At 38.6% G+C, this 18,509-nt stretch overlaps 1 protein-coding gene across 12 annotated transcripts in view; it reads right to left on the reverse strand.

Moving 5' to 3' along the window:
- The window catches only part of MICAL3 (microtubule associated monooxygenase, calponin and LIM domain containing 3), a 186,490-nt gene that overhangs the window by 75,988 nt on the left and 91,993 nt on the right, over window positions 1-18,509 (reverse strand). For 8 of the 12 annotated variants that reach the window (XM_075051259.1, XM_075051256.1, XM_075051250.1 and 5 more), the window contains 10 exons: window positions 18,085-18,232; window positions 16,601-16,797; window positions 15,036-15,148; window positions 14,462-14,524; window positions 13,563-13,736; window positions 12,356-12,448; window positions 6,873-6,968; window positions 4,678-4,734; window positions 2,701-2,805; window positions 69-176 (listed from right to left, as the gene is read on the reverse strand). In XM_075051259.1, coding sequence (XP_074907360.1) covers window positions 69-176; window positions 2,701-2,805; window positions 4,678-4,734; window positions 6,873-6,968; window positions 12,356-12,448; window positions 13,563-13,736; window positions 14,462-14,524; window positions 15,036-15,148; window positions 16,601-16,797; window positions 18,085-18,232 — 1,154 coding nt within the window. The remainder of the gene's footprint in view (window positions 1-68; window positions 177-2,700; window positions 2,806-4,677; window positions 4,735-6,872; window positions 6,969-12,355; window positions 12,449-13,562; window positions 13,737-14,461; window positions 14,525-15,035; window positions 15,149-16,600; window positions 16,798-18,084; window positions 18,233-18,509) is intronic. The other 4 variants (XM_075051258.1, XM_075051257.1, XM_075051254.1 and 1 more) reach the window with 3 other exon arrangements.

Consider the following 18,509-nt stretch of genomic DNA (forward strand, 5'->3'; position numbering starts at 1 on the left):
CTGGTGGGACTGTGGTGCAGCAAGCAAACACAGCTGAGTGCACCTTGCAATGCTCAGGCTAATGCTACCTGTCGAAGAGAGTCAGATGAAGGTGAAGAAGGGCGATTAGAAGAACGGAGGCTAAGGGAGAGCTCCCACTGGTCAACAAAGAATCGTCGAGACGGTTCAGTCTCTAGCTAAAAAATAAAATAAAAATCAAAACAATCATACATGGCTATAGAGGGAAGAGAGGAGAAAATAAAAAAACTGAGGCCCTTCTACCCACCATCAAAAAAAATTTCTTAAAGACTCTTGTAGGAAAACTTGGAGAAAAATGTCCAGTGTACCTTCACTTTCTCCCTAGTGAGGCAGAGTAAGTTATTCTTAATTTGCTCTTTATTAGGTTTTAAGTTATTAGGACCATTTGGAAGCAGTTACCTACTTCCACAGATGTCCAACCTCCTGTAACCCAACCAAGCCACTGGCAAATATCCCAAATCAATTTCCTCTGCTACTCTTGTATCTCCCATTGCTCTGTATTACTGGCCCAAGGCACTAAGATCATATTTCAGGCCATGTGAGATCTCTTCTATATTTTAACTATATAAACCAAAAGCCTGCTCTCCTTGGGGATGGAAGAGAAAGAAATTAACTTGTATGCATTGCCAGTAATTAGCACCAAATTGCCAACCTAAAATTTACCGTAAGCAGATTGGAAATATCACACTAAAAAGAATGAAACAATATAAAACAATCTGCTGTTCTTGCTAATTAAATGGCAAACAGTAAATCCCAAACTGAGAATCTGCATCCTTCTGAAGCTGGTTCCTCACAGGAGAACCCAAAATTTGGTCTTCCAACATACCCCTCTCATTATCTCTATGGCTCATTATACCTGTCTCTCAAGAAATACTTAATATAAATAGGAAAAAAACAGTAGCTGGAAGTATCAGACAAATAGCACTAGTAGAAACTGTACATTCCTAGAAATTATAGCCTCGAAAGAAAAATTATGCAAATTTCAAACATTTCACTCTTTTACAAGAAAATTATGGTTTTAGTTATAAAAAGGAAAAATAAATGTCACGTAGCTGCATGACCCACAAAAATAGCTATTTCTAGCCATGTAGAATAGGCTAGTCTCAAGATTAAATTTACTGGACAATATGCAAAATAGCTTGGCTTTCACAATTTCCCCAATTTAAAGAAATATAACTATTTATATACAAATTTTCTGCACTTAAGATCATCAACATTTAATCAAATTTCTTTTCTGAAAATGTCTTACTTTTCTAAGCCTTCTTTCTCTTACTAGTCTATTTTTCTTGTTTTCTTCCCTTAAATCTCACATCATAATCCATCATTGCCTGCAGTGTTCCAACATCTGTTTCCTCTTTTTTCCTCTCTGCCCTACTCACTTTATCCTTTCCTCTACTTTGTGTTCTCCGTCTCCCCTCTATTTTCTCTCCTCCTTAATTCTGCACTATACAGAAATTACACAGTTTCAAAACTAATTTCTATCTTTGCATTGTAATGCTGTTAATCTTTTCCACCCTCAAAAGGAGCTTAAAAGTGCTAGAGAGCAACAGAAAAATTAGAAGCAACATGTTTTGGTCTAGATGTTAATTTCTGTATCATCATTTCAACTGAGTAAGGAAATGCACACGAGCATGCTAGTCTTGGATCATGCCTGAGATCTTCAGTTGCATTGCCCACTAACAAATAGGTGCTAATATGTTTAAACTAGTTGTCTTATTTAGTCTTTCATAGTTTCTTCTATGTCCCCAAATACTATCTCAAATTTAGCCAAAGTTTCATTCTTCCTTCCTGAAGGAGAGCTTCACTGACTTTAACCATCAGCAAAGATGGCATCCCCAAAGAACAGGAATGAAAAGTGACCTAGATGTTATAAATTTCTTTTTGGCATGGCTTGGAAAAGTTATGCCTACCAGCAAAAGTTCTGGGACTGCTTATACTCCAGCTCAAGAAGACAGCTTGATTTTGGATGGTTAACTCAAAACAGTAAGTTATGAAAAAATTACTTATGTAGGTGGTGTTTTCCAAAAGCACTCTCCAGTTTGCCAAATGCTGTTGAAGATAACTGAAAACAGAAATAGGGGCAAGCAACTAGAAACTAAAGAAACCACTGTTCAAACTGGCATGCTCCCATATGCCAAAGACACACTGGAGAGAAAATTAAGCACAAAACCAAACCAAAAGTGTACGCTGGAATCAAAGAAAATCTACACAAGCTGCCAACTTTACCATTGGAAATAAGTCTACAGGAAGCATGGACACAAAAGTAGTACTTCAGAGCCAGGAATTATGCCTGGAAAATGAGAATGTTCTTGCTTCCATAAGCAAGTAAAATTTGTGAGCAACTGACTGGTAAATGACCACTGTGAGATGATTTGATCTGAAGTCCAGCTGGTTTTCAGCATGCACTCTGAAAGTTGGAGGCTGTTTTTTACCTTATTGTTTATATTTGTGTTTTGAGAAACAGAAAGACTGTCATTCACCAGACAAGGAGACAGTTAAGAACTGGCAAGTAGGATAGAAATACTACACAAAATAGACTTGACCCTGGCTTTTTAACCACATGACTGCACAACAATAGTCATGATATTTTGGTAAATTTTTCTATCCCTCTGACCCCAGATGTCACCGGTACCCAGAATCCCACACTGATACAGGACACCATATAGGCAGGGCTGTAGTCACCTGATGCCTCATGGCAGGTCTGGACTCCGGGAGGGCAGCCAGCTGACATGCCCTTTGCTCAACATTCTCAGGCACTTGGTCATCAGAAAATAAACGAGGAGATCTCTGTGAGATGAGGAAGGAGGGAGGAAGTAAACAAACCAGAAAAAAAAGCCCCAAAAGGAACAGACACTGAAATGCCAGACAAAAGGTATGAAATTCACATGCAGAACAGTAAGAGGAGCTCCCATGTGAATACTGTTTTTATTCCCAATGTCTGCTGCTCTAATGAAGTGCTAAGTTTTGAACCTCAAGGCCAAGAAAAAAAGACAGCTGAATTAGTCATTATTCACAACTCTCCCACCTAGGACTGCTGCAGCCAAAACCAAACAAGCACATGGCCTGTGTCTCTGGCATTACCATCCAAAAAAAAAAAAAAAAAAAAAAAAAAGGCTTTATCATGCACAAAGGAGCTTATTTGCCAACTTATTTCACCATAGTTCTTGATTCTCAGGGATTTCCTTTACGTATCTAAACCCGTACATACTTGTGTTTCTCAGATTTTGTGTACAGAAACAAATGTTTTTAGGGTAATGTACTTCAGTTCTCATAAAGAATAAGTTAGTTTCCTTAAACATGCTGGTATATGAAAAGTAATGCTGTACTTACCAAAGAGAGGATGTTTAATGAGCCTGGCTGGTTGAAGCAAAGCACAGCAAAATCAAACTATGACAGAAGCTTCCAATTTTACTTCTGCAACTTCACTGTCCTACTTATTCTTACTGTACTGTCATGTCAACACAGCCCAGGTATAATATTTGACACCTCTGCTATTCTGGTCTTTCATATCAATCTTCTTAAACTGTTATGTGGTGCACTTAGTGACATGGAAAAAAGACACGGCTTGTGGCCTGCTGTACAAGACATGAGTATCACTTACAATATCACACAGCCTTCAGCTAATTTGTCTGTAGAGTTCAAAAGTAAGTGGACCAGGAACTACAAACATGTGCAAGAAGAAACCTCAGGCTTGATCCGTCAAGAATGCCAGGGTGCTGCTATGTACTGCTAACTGTCTTCCAAAGCAGAACAGAAAATTGGGTTCACACCCAATTTACGAGAAAACACTTTTCCCATTCAGATGCATTAATAATACTCCCTATTTTCAGCTGCTTTCAGTTCCACCTACTCCTTCCTACTAGATCATTTTCACTAAAACTAGGGCCTATTATAAAGCTGTGGGCTTCCATGTCAGTGCAGACACATGCTTATTCATTTTGTACTGCCTGTCAGAAAACATTTGGCCCACAAGAGTCTTTTGTTAGAACACATTCTGAAAGTTAGAACAGTTTTATAGCTGGCTACCACTTATGACTTACTTAATTCAAAGCCTTTACTGGAATGTCAATTAATTTGTCAATATGAATTCAAATCAACCAATTCTTTTGAGTGCCTATCTTTTCTTTTCCCATGCTTCTGTATAATACTGAGCCATTCAGACAGACTGTTGAATATTTCATTGTTAAGAAGGCTTCAAAGTCTCTGTACTAAATAATGCCTCATCATTTTTCCTTTTACTTTGGCCTGTAGGAGGCAGGATGGAATGCCAGTTGTTTAACCATCCAGAAAGCAAGCAGTGAAAACAATGCAACCATGTTCACATGAATTAGCACAAAACATAACTCTTCTTGTTCTGCTACAGCCACAGCATACTTCACTATATAGGTGTAAGAGAAAAAGAAGAATGGGAAGAGCTTAAGTGCTAGATCTATGGCAAAGTAAAAGCATATAGCAAACTGTTGATGAAGGCTTGTTATGCATTTATGTGGGTATCACACAGAAATAATCACTCCTAATTGACTCTCAGCAGTTCCAGCGTGTTAACAGCAGCATTAGGATAAGTGTGTTTCACTACCCAGTATATTTGCTCTCTGTATTGCACACATCCACCACAGCCTTGTGTCATCAGCATCCATGCCATTTGTTCATGCTCTTTACCCTTTCCTGTCCGGGACTCTGCTCCCCGGGAGAGTCGGCACCAGGTTCCCTGTTTCTCTGCAGGCAACAAATTATGAGCTTAATAACAATCACAGACCAACCTCCTAGTCAAAACACACTTCATCTGATTTTTCTTACGATGCAGACAGAAGAGAGGCCATAATGATAGCAGAACAGTTTGTTAAGAATATTCTAAACCTGGCAATAATAACTCGGCTCCTGTAGGGAAATTTTTTAAAAATGCATATATTCATATTAGGTCAGTAAACCACAATATAGTACCAGAATGTAATGAAATTAGTACAGTAAAGATGGTAAGACACTCAGTATAACTCATACTGTGATGTTAGATCAAAGGAAGGAAATGGAAAGTTTAGAAAGAAGTGGCAGAATGAATGTATTAGAAGCGCAGAGGTAGAGGTTTTAAAAGACATCAGTATAACAAGGACGCAGATCCATCTGACTCACTATGAGGCCTGGGCCAAGACCATTTCAGGAAAGGAATCATTCCTAAGGATAAAAGAATGTTTCCAAAAGCAGACCCCTCAACCGAGTCTAATAGATCAGTTCTGTAGCAGAGGGGGTGAAATTTCCTCAGAGTTAAAAGGAGGAAGCCAAATTTTTTTTATTATTATTTCTTTGAGCAAGACGACATGCAAAAAAAGTTTCTTACAGGACACAATGTAGAAAAAGGTCCAAGTACACTTGGACCCAGCAGTAGTTGGCTCTCATGACTGAACTAGGCAACCAAGACGACACAGGACAAACACACACTTGGAGAAGCTAGGGAAGGAAAATATAAAGCTAAGAGGTCCTTAATGACTGAACGCCAATTTCTCTATATGGAAAATGAATCCCACACCGCAGATTAAAAAGTAAAACTCAGCATTTAACTGCCTTAATGTATCTGTCAAAATTTTCAGTGGATGTTGACAAAAGGAAGGCAGCTAGCTATCACATCATCTGATAATATTACACTCAATTCAGTTTAAATGCGGGTTTTGTTAATGAAAAGGGCTTTCCCCCACCTATTCTACCTACACGTCCATTCCTGTATCCTTCCTTGAACCATATGCTGTCCACAGTGTGCCAGAAAACTAACCACTTCTTTTGTTAGGACAGTTTTAAATCAGATCAGTAAGCAGAGCTGACCTCTCTTGCATATATAGACACCAGAGAGGCAGTGGAGAATCTGTGCTCTGGAGGCTGACAATAATTAGACCAGATTAACTGTAACATGTAACTAACTACACTCTGAGAAATCACAGCAATAAGGCAAGTCAAACTTTATGTCCAAGAATAAGTCTTGTCTACTCTGCTAAAAGGTAACATGCCTTTACACAGTTTATAGGCATACAAGTGGTCAGAAAAGAAACATTTTGCACCTATGGGAAATTTATTTGTACAATACTTATTTAAAGTTATGAGAGGTCTGTGGAACTGCAGCTGCCTTTTCATCATTTCAAGATTAGTTCAGGATTGATCATGAAGGAGTGGAATTTATTACTGCGGTAGGAAAACGAAACAAAAATTTTAAAAGAATACAACTCAAAGAAGCACAATGACCATGTACAAGACAACACAAATATTAAAGGATTTCAGGTAATATTTAACTAGAAGGACAACAAATACATGTGCATGAACATCTGGATGCACATTTATACACTGTGTTCAGAACAGCTCTCACTGCTCCAAATTCAAACTCAGACAGACTGAACACAAATTCTTGTGTGACAAAGGCCTGGGTGTGGGTGAAACAGAAGGACCACAGTGGACATGTGCAGGCCACTACTACACTCCAAAAAAGCACTTCATACAAGTAATCCTGAAAGAGTTTCATGGATACAAGGGCAAATTTTCAGTCACACCTGTTTAAACGAAGAGAGGAGATGGAGGAAAGTTGCATTTTCTCTCCCTGCATTACTCCAAACATTTCATTTCTACCTTGATGCAACTCAAAACTGAGAAAGGCTACTGTAATTACAAATTACCCTACAGTAAAATCTCAGAGTCTCCAGTGGAGACTCTTCGTGCTTCTGGTGAGCTAATGCCAACCTACGTTTCTAACCTAAGAGGTTGAAGAAGCCCTATCACCATATGAAAAAAAGAAAATTGGAAATGCATCCAGTAACTGATCTAGTCACTCGTACAAACAGTAATGAAGAGAGAGGGACAGAGCATGCAGAGGGAATCACCTGCTGTCTGGGATACGGTGGAGAGGGAGGTGGAGTGGAAGAAGAGAGCATGATCACTTTTTTGGGGCAGGTCCGAGAACGTTCCTTATTCCTCAGCTTTTTTTAAAACAGAAAAAGAAAAAAAAAACATAGTAATGGTAGAAAAGAGATAACATTACCATTGGCTTTGGTAAGATAGGCCAGAACACATGAACCGAGAGGCTGTGATCTTAAGCTCCCACCTCTCATGAATGACCTAACTCCACATTTTACCTCAAGCTGAAAGATCTAAGTTTTTCACCCATAGCCACACGATCACATGTCCATTTGACAGATACTTCTAGGGGAAGCCAATAAGCATGTACTTACGTCAATCATCAATTAAACCAACAGTTTCTGGCTCAAGGTCTTACAATCAGTGAAAAGCACAACTTGGAACTCTCCATAGCACAGTTGGACTGCTCTATTCGCTTCATGAAAAATGACTTATTGCCGTGCCTTGCAATGTTTAAAAATATCCATCCTGTTGACCTGATTACTCTTGCTTGCAGTTGATTTAGCAATACAACTCAAGTCACAGCATTCTGTTCTCAACTTCAGATCCCTCCTCTTTAACTTACAGGTATTAAACCATCTCAGGCAAGTTAAACTGTACTACATCCTACTAGAACAGAAATACAGCTGTTTTATAGCCAAAATGTAGCCATATCTAATAGTCTGAATAGTACACAATGCACATAAATGTCCTCATTTTAATATGCCAGAAAACATGCCTTTCTAGTTCTGTACCTCCTTACTATGTACAGTCTTTTCTCCACCACTTGTTGATTGTTAATGTATCTTCTGCCTGATTTTTCCTTTTGAATTCTCACCAGAGCATATCTGGAAATTGTTGCACTGTGGAAAAAAAAAATGCTGTGTATCCAAAGCCACTGTTAGGTAGCCTCCAAAGAAACAGGATGCTGTTTATAGATATTACAGATGTTCATTACCGCCCTTACAGCTGAGCTGGTGCTAACATCTGTTGGGGTGTTCTCTTCCCTTTCAGAAGAAAAAAAATAAAAAAATAAAATCAACTCTTTCATTTCAAACAGATGCTACAAGCAGCTTAAACTAAAGCACAGGACATCGTACTGAAGTGGATGAGAAACATTTATCTGATGTATCAAAAGGCTCAGCTATGAAGTCACTCATTTCTAGCTGAAAGGGTGATAACATTTTCAACCACTACGGCTGTTCATGGATTTTTGTGTGACCATGGCTGAATTTGCATTTCAAATTTCAAAATTTTCACAAACTTGTGTATTTTTCCATGGCAGATCTCAGAATATAACATTGTATAGGCATATGAAGTATATGTTCAGTCCTCCAGTAAGATACATTTCTGAGCATGCAAAGACAAAGATGGCTATAGGAAAGAGGAAAGATATATCAACAGATTTAAATAAGAAATTAAGTAGGAAAAACAATATTTGCAGAAATCGTTGGTGGTGTAAGTTCTCTTCTGTTGAGACTTCAGCTTCTGCTGAGATTTCAGCTTCTGCTGACTGTGGTCATCTCAGTCATTGCATGTCCTCAAAAACCACAGTTCCAAGAGAATTATTGAAAAGAGTTTGTACTGCTGTACCTTTACCACAGTTCAGGGAACCATCTCAAAAGAACAAACATCAGGCCTCCAGAGGCAGATAAGATGTGCACCAAAAGACATGTGGTCTCCATCTTACAAGCATCTTTGTACACATCAGTGATTTAAGCTTACATATTACACACGTTCCTTGTTGTTGTTAAGAGACCTATGAAACTATAGCAGAAAACTGCTGAAGGTCATAAGTTCAGTCTGGAAAGTCAGGACAACATTCATACCATACCCAAACAGTCAGATCCTTTTCTGGACAGACCATATGGCTTTCCAATGGCTTCATGGTCCCTGATGAGATGCTCTTTACCAAAAGCAGCCAAAACGGCTTAAAAAGCCATAGAACACACCATCGAAGATGTTTTTATACAAGTGGGCATTCATTTGAGGAGATTAACCACCACACCATGAAACACAATCCAGCTTTTTTAGGAGATATTACTATCACATAAAAAATTACACATATTTCCACTGTGCACATACACTTAAGAGTATCTTCATGCATTACTAGCTGCTGCTGAGGTGCTCATAATAGCATGAACCCCATTTTGACAACACAGATCGACATTCTCCACGTGTAGCTCAATAAAGCAAGCTTTGTAATCCAATTCATGAGGAAAATGCAGGCCAAACAGAATGCTGTGAGCAGCAGATCGGTGAGGTTTTTAACCTGCTTGATCTTTTGAAGTTTTCCCTTTCTAAGAGAGAGAATTAAAGATCTTGTGATGAAAGCAAAAACTGCTTCAGAACAGATTCTGACAAGATTTCACTCTTTCTAGGAACTCCACCTTAGCAAGCCACCCCTACCCCACCTGTACAACAGACACAGAGACTTTCTGCCTTACAAGCTCATTGAACCTGCTGGCCTCGTAACTCTTAACTCCAGGGCAAAGCAAGATTCTAGACTTAAACTGATAAGCAAGTACAGCTAAGGAAGTCTATCTGACAGACACCAGCAGGCAACAGCCCAAGGCAGATGTAAATTTTCCATCAAATATGGGAGTCCAATCCAGACCATATCCTTTGCAAATGCGTGGTTTCTCCCCTGCAATCACTCTTATGCTTTTGCAGTACACTCTCCTTCCTCTTCCACACCGTTTCCAAGACGCAGGAAGGACCAAACCTATCAATCGCAAGATGCGAAACTGCCTTTCTCCTAAAGATCCCTGAGGATCTCAACTTCATTCTGCTTACTGGCAAGAACATTAGGCAACCTGTGGTTTCCCTCGATAACATGTCACCCCTTTGTTCCCCCAGGAACTGCTTTGCTCCTCTTCAAAGGACTCTTCAGTAGAAGGTATTTGCTACATGATATATCTTATACACAGTCACTGACAAAAGTTTCTGCTCATAAACTCTGACACCTGTGCCAAACAAGAGAACCCTTTCCCATAGCTTCATGAACAGCTCTTTCTAGTAAACATACATCCTGCCTAAAGAGCTTGTCAGAAGCAATACTCATCTTTTACAGCATCTCCAATAACACGTTCAGGTACCCAGCACCAACTCCACTGTTGGTAACCTGTGGCCCAAGAAATAACTTTGTAACTAGCGTGCCCGATGTCTCTGCAGAAAGCCTATGCAGTACCGTACAATCTCACAGCTATCAGATTCTGTGTGCCTAAGCAACCAGAATTGGGAATGTCAGCAGCCAGCTAAAGCACTGCTTCCGCAACAACTTCCTGCAGGATGGATTTCTGTCCAAGCTTGGCAAAGCTGGCTGCTTGGCTAAGTGGATGGCTCCTTGCCTCAGCTGATCTCTGATCAGTCAAGAATCAATGATTCTATGTATGCCCATGGCTTTTGAATGAAAACAACTGATGTTCTTCATTTCCCCAGGCAAGTAATAAGGAACCTTTGAAATAGGGACCGTATCAATCGTTTCTTTGATCCTACTGTATCCTGCAGATTTTGCATCCTTGAGACCCAGTTTTATTTTTCTCCAATTCTCAGATGAAAAGCACTGCAAATCCAGCATGAAACCTGGACCCAAGAACCAATCATCTTCTGTTGACACAGTAAAGCCTATGAAGGAAAGATCATCTCCAGGTGAAATCTTGAGAGGGAAATCATACACACAAGATAATCAATGTCAGTGCTGAATAAAATAATTTCAGTCCTGTGTAAGTACAACTGTTACAAAAAGATTTTCAAAGATCCGCCCTACATTGCTGCCTATATGGACATGCTATCAATGTGAGGGAGAGCAGAAGGATTTTTTTTTCCCTTTCATTTTTTTAAATCATGTAGTGCGGATAAAGAGAACAACAAACACAAGAACAACAGATTGTTCTCTGGTGAGGAGAAAATCCTCATCACAAAAGCAGGAAACCAAAGTTTGTCCTTTTTTTTTTGATCAAGTACAAAAGGATGACAATAAGAACTTTTGTGTTTCACTATAAAGGCTTAATTATAAAGCCTTCATAAAGTTTCAATAGCAGGTTCAAATAGAAATCTCAAGGCTGCAAGGATGTGATCTTTTCCATGTGCTGAAACACAAATTTTCATCCTTCTGAACTGAGAAAAACAACCAGTGCAATCCAGTTTTCCTTTTTTTGTGGGGTAACGAGTAGTGCTCATCAATTAACTTAATATTGTACAGCCATATTATGTTCCTCTGCATCAGTTCTTTGGGTCCTCTGTTTTACCTGGGAAGTATTCTTAAAAAATGAAATTTGCCTTAATCATGGATGATGTGTATCCATCTGAAAGTGCCCATTAGCCTATAAAGAAGATTTTGATGAGACAGAAAGTAGAAGAACAAACACTGAGTCAGGAAACCTAAACATAGTGCTGACATTTTTAAGTCTCTCTTGACAGTCCTACTGACAACAATTCCCCTGGCTTAGGTCTTCTTCCTTGGAGAGAAATCTTCTAGATCATGGCACCAGTCATGACATGCAGCATTAATTGTGCTGAATGCCTTGAACATGAATCCATAATCATGCTGAACTGTGAATTTCCAAACTAGTGTCACCTTCTTCCTCTTGACTCCAAAGAATGCGCTGATTAAACTGCAACCAGAAAGAAGCAGATGTTTCTCCAAATTATGGCTGCCAGAAAAATATCTCTCAGCACTCTCAGAAACATGAGGAAGCCATTTGCACAGAGAAACAGTGGAAGCAGAGGAAGACAGTGAGATAAGTATCCCTATCTGCCTAAGAAGATCGTCTGTCACAAGCCTTAGCTTTTGAAAGTGCACAGCTGAAAGAAAAACACTGGCAATGACAATGGGCCAAAACACACGAGAGAAAATAAAATTTGATACCTGTCAATTTTCCTGCTGTTGATCCCTATTCTGAACCCCTCTGTGGCAAAAAACCCAAAATTTACTTAATTCACAGTAATACAGGAATCTGCAATGCAATGAATGTGAGAAGCTGGCAAGGAAAGCTACGTTTGTCATAAAGAAAGGGAAACCACAGTAAAATCTCCTGTAACTGCAGAACACATAAGATTTCACATGTGAACAGCAAAACTGATAACCGATTTTACTGTTTATACCAAGGAAGAGCTTTAATATCACAGATGGCATGACACCTTTTACTTCATTGGTTGTGATAATTGCTTAACATTTTCAATTTTTTTCTAACAAAAAAATCTAGAAATTCTGTAGGCAAGGTTTCTGCTAAAACATCCACTGAAACCCTGGGAAGCTGAAACCAGCATAAGATGGCAGGGAAAATTTTACTAAAACCTTTTGAAACATTAAGCCATGCAGCATTACCGAAGGTAGATGTTGATTTTATTAACCGAATGTTAAATTATTTAAAATAACAGACTCACACAAGGTGCTGGAAAAGGACAGGACAGTGATAGCTGGTGTTGGGTGTGGGCAATGCATCATATTCATAATCAGTTTCTTTACCTGCTTCCACTGGGGTATGGGAGCAAGACGGCCCTGCTCTCGTCTGCTGGATGGCTGGTTGTGAACACGTTCTTGATAAGGCAGGACGGGTTGCTGCATGCAGGTTGTAGGGAAAATGGGACCCAGGAGGAAAGATAAAATAGTAAAGGAAACTCAAAGAAAGCCAAAGGAATGGGATACAGAATAAGACAGTCAAACATTTAGAAAAAAAAAAAGGGGGTAGGGGAGAATTCATTTAGCAAGTAAAATATAAAAAGGGAAAAAACATCCAAAAATGGGAAACTACACATATTTTTGGACCCACCCTTTATTTTCATTGTTTCTTCAAATCAGCCTGGTTATTCCAGCCAATGTGTAGTGGTTGAGGAAACGTTTGATTGGTAAAGAGTGGGATAAAGGTCACCATTCTGAGATTACATTATACTACTAACACTGATGTGCAGTGTAGCATAGACATACTTGACCTAGCTTTAAAGTAGCTAGGTCAGGTCCCACTCACAATGTGGCCACGGCACAGAGCTTGACACAAGCTATGAAGACAGACTATGCAGCAGAGCAAGAACTCAGGCATTTAAACCATACTGAGCCTTATACTGCTGACACAGCATTACTAGTAGTAGGTTGAAGTGACTCAGTCTAACTTCAAAGACAACCACCCTGGAGTTGCAGTAGTTCAGATACCATGCTGAATAACCAGCAGTCATCGGGAAGCTTCACTTGGAATGACACAAATATCCTAATTGCAAAGAAGCTCCCAGGCATTTATCTGCTGCACTTACATACATACACATACAAAACTTAATCACAGTTCACTTCACAAGAACAAACAGATGTAACCTGGCATGAAAAAGTTCAAATCAGAAATTAAATGATCATTCTTAAACATTAGAAGTGAAATGTTCCTGGAAAGCTTTTAAACAGCAATAGTAGTTATAAAAGAAACCTAATTGCTGGTAAGATGTTTGTGAAAGAGATTACATAATATAATAGGGGCAATAACAGAGAAATAGACTTTAATTGGGAAGTTCTTCTCCACCCTATACTCCCAAATTTTAATTTTTTCTCTTTTGATCAAGCTTCCCTCTTCCCTAGGAGAGCCTTTGAAGTAGAAAAGCACCACTAATCTCCAGTCTCAAGGAATGCATGTTATCATTCCTGATTTTCCCTCACAATTCCAAAATAAAGGGGTTTATTATCCATATCCTACCTGTCTTCGTAAGCTTGAGGACTGCACGGGTGCATTCTCCTCAAACTTGGCCAGTAGCTGGGTTGCCATAGATTTGACTTTGTTCTGATTCCCAATGGCAGCATCAATTCTCCTCTCTGTCAGGGCACTCACCAGTGTGGGCCTTTCTTCTCTGTAGCTTCGTGGGATGTCCTCCTAACAATCAGTGATATCGAAATTTAACAAGATACAACCAGATCACCTTTTCCTCTCTACCCCTTTGCTGTGATAGATTTCTAACACCGTAGAAAACAAATCTATTAGTCTGCACTTGAAAGCTCACATTTTAATTTCCTTTGGCATGTTACTTATCTTTTCAACCTTACTTGATACGCTTAGGTACCAAAGAGACCACAGTTGAAACACTCCCATGAATCCCTTGACATAAAGTAAAGGCCTATCTTCAAACCTTCATTGACAACTCAAAGCACTAAATTTTAACTCACTTGTACCTATTTGGCTATAAACATTTCAACTGAAGTACTGCCTTATGGGGCATACTAGATCTGTAAGCTTTTTGTATTAACCAAGGCTAAAGTTTAAATACGAATGAAACTTCTGACTATACCGTATGACTTTACTAAATGAAAGTTTTATCCTTGGTGTCTTCATCAAACCAAAGTGAATTGCAATAAAATAAAAATAGAACATGAGGGAACTGCAACATTCCATTTGTTGTGTACTATTCTTTCATAAGCATCAGTAAAATATTTGCACTACAGACACGACAAAGCATAACCTCTGAAGAAGAATTAATTTTTATCTAAAAAATCTTATATAAACCTTTTCTGATATAGAAAATGAAAGGACTGAAGTGGGAACAAGGAACCCAAGGAACCATATGTTTTCCTCCCTGACACCTTCCTCACTGTAATACTTACATCCTCAGATTGGCTGGTTTTTCTCCTCTTTCCTGCACCATCCAGTTCCTTTTCTTTTTTGTCCTGAAAATGGAAGGAGGAGGGGAAAAAAAAAAAACAAACCAAAGATAAGGATTCTCATACCTCTCTGTCCTGAGATAAATGTCGTCAGTGCACTTAAATAAGCTTTACAACACAACTGATTAATTCTCTGGGCTCATTCTCCGTTTGTTTAAGAAAAGGGTTTCTTTCTGATCCTCTTTAGAGGATTCTTACCTTCAAATTAGACATTTTTTCAACATTTTCAACTAATTGGGAACTGAGTAACCAGTTATGTTCCAATACAAAATATATCCCCAAATACTACCACAAGGCTAGGATTTTAAGACTGAAATATACCACTACTTGGGAGTACATATTTTGGATGCAATTCTGCAGTTATAAATGTCATGTATTGTCCCATACCAAGAGCTGATGAACACATGATCTCTTGTAAACACATTGCAGATAGACACTTACACATGCATTTTTAGTACCACCTACTTGGACAGCAGCCTAAGAGACACAAGTATCATCAAGAATGTGGTATTGTTACCTTCGGAGTGCGCTTCCGAGAGATGCTTTGTCCCAGTTTACTGAGAAAAGAGATAGGCGATTTGGTGCTGGCAATTAGGGCAGCTTTTTCTTCTGCATTCAGGTCCAGACTATCTGTTAGCAAAAACAGGTAGGACAAGGGAATGCCAAGAAGTTTTTTCTGTGGTGCTATTATTAAACACATAACTGAAGGACTCACTGATTTCTTTAACATAACACCCTTTTTCTTAAATTCTCTGTATAAAATTATTGTAATATCCAGAATTACTACCTTTCTCAGCTACTCTGCTTTTTCATTTTGTCAAAATCAATTCTCATTTCAGGGTTTATAACCACCCAGAATAAATACTGTGTTTGTTTACTCTACTTTCATATTTAAAGAGCATCATGATCATCAGTATTCTTAAGAAGAGTTCAGAGTTTTGGAAATAATACCTGATACAAACTATATTTAAAAGGCTATTAAACCCACTTTTTTTTTCCCCACCAGAATGATAGACTTGAATTAAGATCATCAGTAACAAAAAAAAGGTGTAACAATGTTATTAATATTTAAAGGTAGGCCATATTTATTTGCATTAGGCAATTACATCTTTCACTTCTAATCAAAGATCTTTCATTCCTCATTGGCCTGAAGATATTCTCACCATTCACGGATGGTAAATAGGCATAAAACTTGGCCAGTGTTTTGAAATTACCCACTAAACAACTACTAGCAAGGTATCTCACATTAGCTAAGACAGATGAACCTGTAATAATAGCAAGAAAGCAGAAAACTTATCTAGTAGTGCTTGTTCTGGATTCAGCTAGATAGAGTTAATTTTCTTCCTAGTAGCTGGTATAGTGCTATGTTTTGGGTTCAGTATGAGAAGAATATTGATAACACTCTGATGTTTTTAGTTGTTGTTAAGTAGTGTTTAGACTAAGTCAAGGATTTTTCAGCTTCTCATGCCCAGCCAGCACGAAGGCTGGAGGGGCACAAGAAGATGGAAGGGGACACAGCCAGGGCAGCTGACCCAAACTGGCCAAAGGGATATTCCATACCATGTGACATCATGGCCAGTATATAAACTGGGGGGAGTTGGCTGAGGGGGGCGGATCGCTGCTCGGGAACTAACTGGGCATCGGTCGGCGAGTGGTGAGCAATTACATTGTGCATTGTTTGTTTTCTATATTCCAAATCTATTATTATTATTATCATCATCATCTTCATCTTCTTCATCTTCTTCCTTTCTGTCCTATTAAACTGTCTTTATCTCAACCCATGAGTTTTACTTTTTTTTCATTCTTTCCCCCATCCCACTGGGTGGGGGGGGAAGTGAGTGAGCAGCTGAAGTGAGTTTAGAATTTTTGAGGACATTATTTTGTATTAACTATTATATTTTTTTTTGCTCCTGATACTGCTAACATGGTCTTTATCAGCACCAATAAGAAGTCAACTTTCTGTAATTTAAAGTTAGTGAGTGACTAGTGTAAGCTCATGCAGAAGAAGCATGAAGATAACTGAAGCACACACATTCACCCTGAACCTCTTTAAATCTGACAGACGTGCCCCAAACTCCTTACCACTAGAGGGGATGGTGTCTTTGAACATCTCATAGAACTGTGTGAGGTACATCACCATCGACAGTTTATCTGGCTCTCCAACAGATGCCATTTCCTTTCCAGTCATAATGGGGGATATTCCAAACTCTTTTTCAGCGATGTCAAAGGCCAGCTGGTTATTCTTCTCCACATTGTGCTCATCCAAAGAATCAAAGTCTCTGCAAAGGGCAGAAAGAGGGCATGCACTGAATCAGGTAGAAACCAGTCTTCTGAAAGAATTCAGGGATCCACCTCCCTTTTTTTTTTTTTCCTCCAAAATCTCTCAGATTTATTTGCCAGCAACCTTTTCATATTGCAGAGTTGATGCTACTCAATTACGGTGAACTTTGGCTCAAACGTATTCTTTTTTCATTTTTTTTCCCCTCTTCCAAACCCAGATTTTTCTTCTTAAAAATTTTATTATCCTCCGAAATACATCTTCACTTCCTTATTTGCTGGAAGACTGTACTGTTTTCTCCTACTTAAAATCTTTTGTGTACTTGGAACCAAATTAAGTCTTCACTTTTGTCCTCTTTTTTCTTGACTGATCCATATTTTAGTTCTTCTGGCATTTTCCAAAACTTGTAGAACTATATACAAATTATATAAAAAGCTATAGCTTGTAGAGGGTTATATAAACCATTTTAAAAGCTATTTGAAGTCTCCACAAGCTATAATGCTATTAAACAGAGTACCTCAGGTTAACCTGAGTACACCAACAGAGAAGTAATTCAGTGTACATAGAAAGGAATAACCACGTAATTTTTCAGCATGCTTTACATTGGATTATGTCTTTAAATACAGCTCTAGCATTTACTTTTTCTAATGTCCCTTTGGGAAGTTGAAGCCATTTCAGATTTCAATTTAAGTACCAGAGTCTTTGCTACTGTTACTTCTTCCAGCCAGTGTTTTCCCATTCTAGAATCTGGGCACTGTTTTACCCAGTATATCATGTAAGAGGACGCTTCTCTCATTCATCCGATCAGCTTGTTAGTGTAAAAACAGTAGCAACGTGTCTATTTAGACTGTGGGTCACTACTTCTAGAAAGAGCAGCCTAGAAGTCTTTTAAAAGAGTTACTGTTAAACAGGAGATTTATAAAGGGCTGTATAGAGACTTGTTCACAAGAAATTTTACTGAAGCTCTGAACTCTTCCTGACTAACTTCACAGAGAAAAGAGCTGTCAGTCAATAATGCTTTCCAGTCAGTACCAATTTGAAGCTTAATTCTGTCAAATTGTCCAGAAGGGAAAATGACAACACATTCATCTTCATATTCATCAAGCTATTATGACCTTCCACTCTGCTGGTGAATCACTGTACGTTAGCTTCTATCAAGTTTAATTGAATTCATTTCAATCCATTTCACCATAAGTCACAAATGCATTGCCTCAGTCTCCATACTATTTGTTCCAAATATCACTAATGTTCTGCCCGACCCAGTTATTCAAAACAGCCAGTTACTCACATTAAGTCTGGACGGTATCTGTGGATAATGGCACACAAAGCTAGGCCACTTTTCCAGGACATCGTGAGATCTGTCACATTAACACCAGCATACCCATCAGTCTGTCTCTGGCACCAGCTGAGCAATTTACTAGAGCGAGCTACAGACTCTGTTTTTTAAAAAAAAAAAAAAAAAAAATTAAAAATCAGGTTTTCAAGTAGAAATGCACAACTTCTCTTTCAGGAATTCAACATACAACATAAAAAACACGAATCAACAAACAAAACCTTCATTTAAACAATAAGCTCCTTCTACAATGGGCAATACAGGACAGAATTCTTATTTTTTTAAATAAGACCTTCATATCTATTTTAGATCCAAGAAAGGATTTTTAATTTGCTAAAAAAGTAATTATCTGAACTATAACTGGCCAGGCTTTACACCCT

Source organism: Buteo buteo, chromosome 19, assembly GCF_964188355.1.
Source record: "Buteo buteo chromosome 19, bButBut1.hap1.1, whole genome shotgun sequence".
Lineage (NCBI taxonomy): Eukaryota > Metazoa > Chordata > Aves > Accipitriformes > Accipitridae > Buteo > Buteo buteo.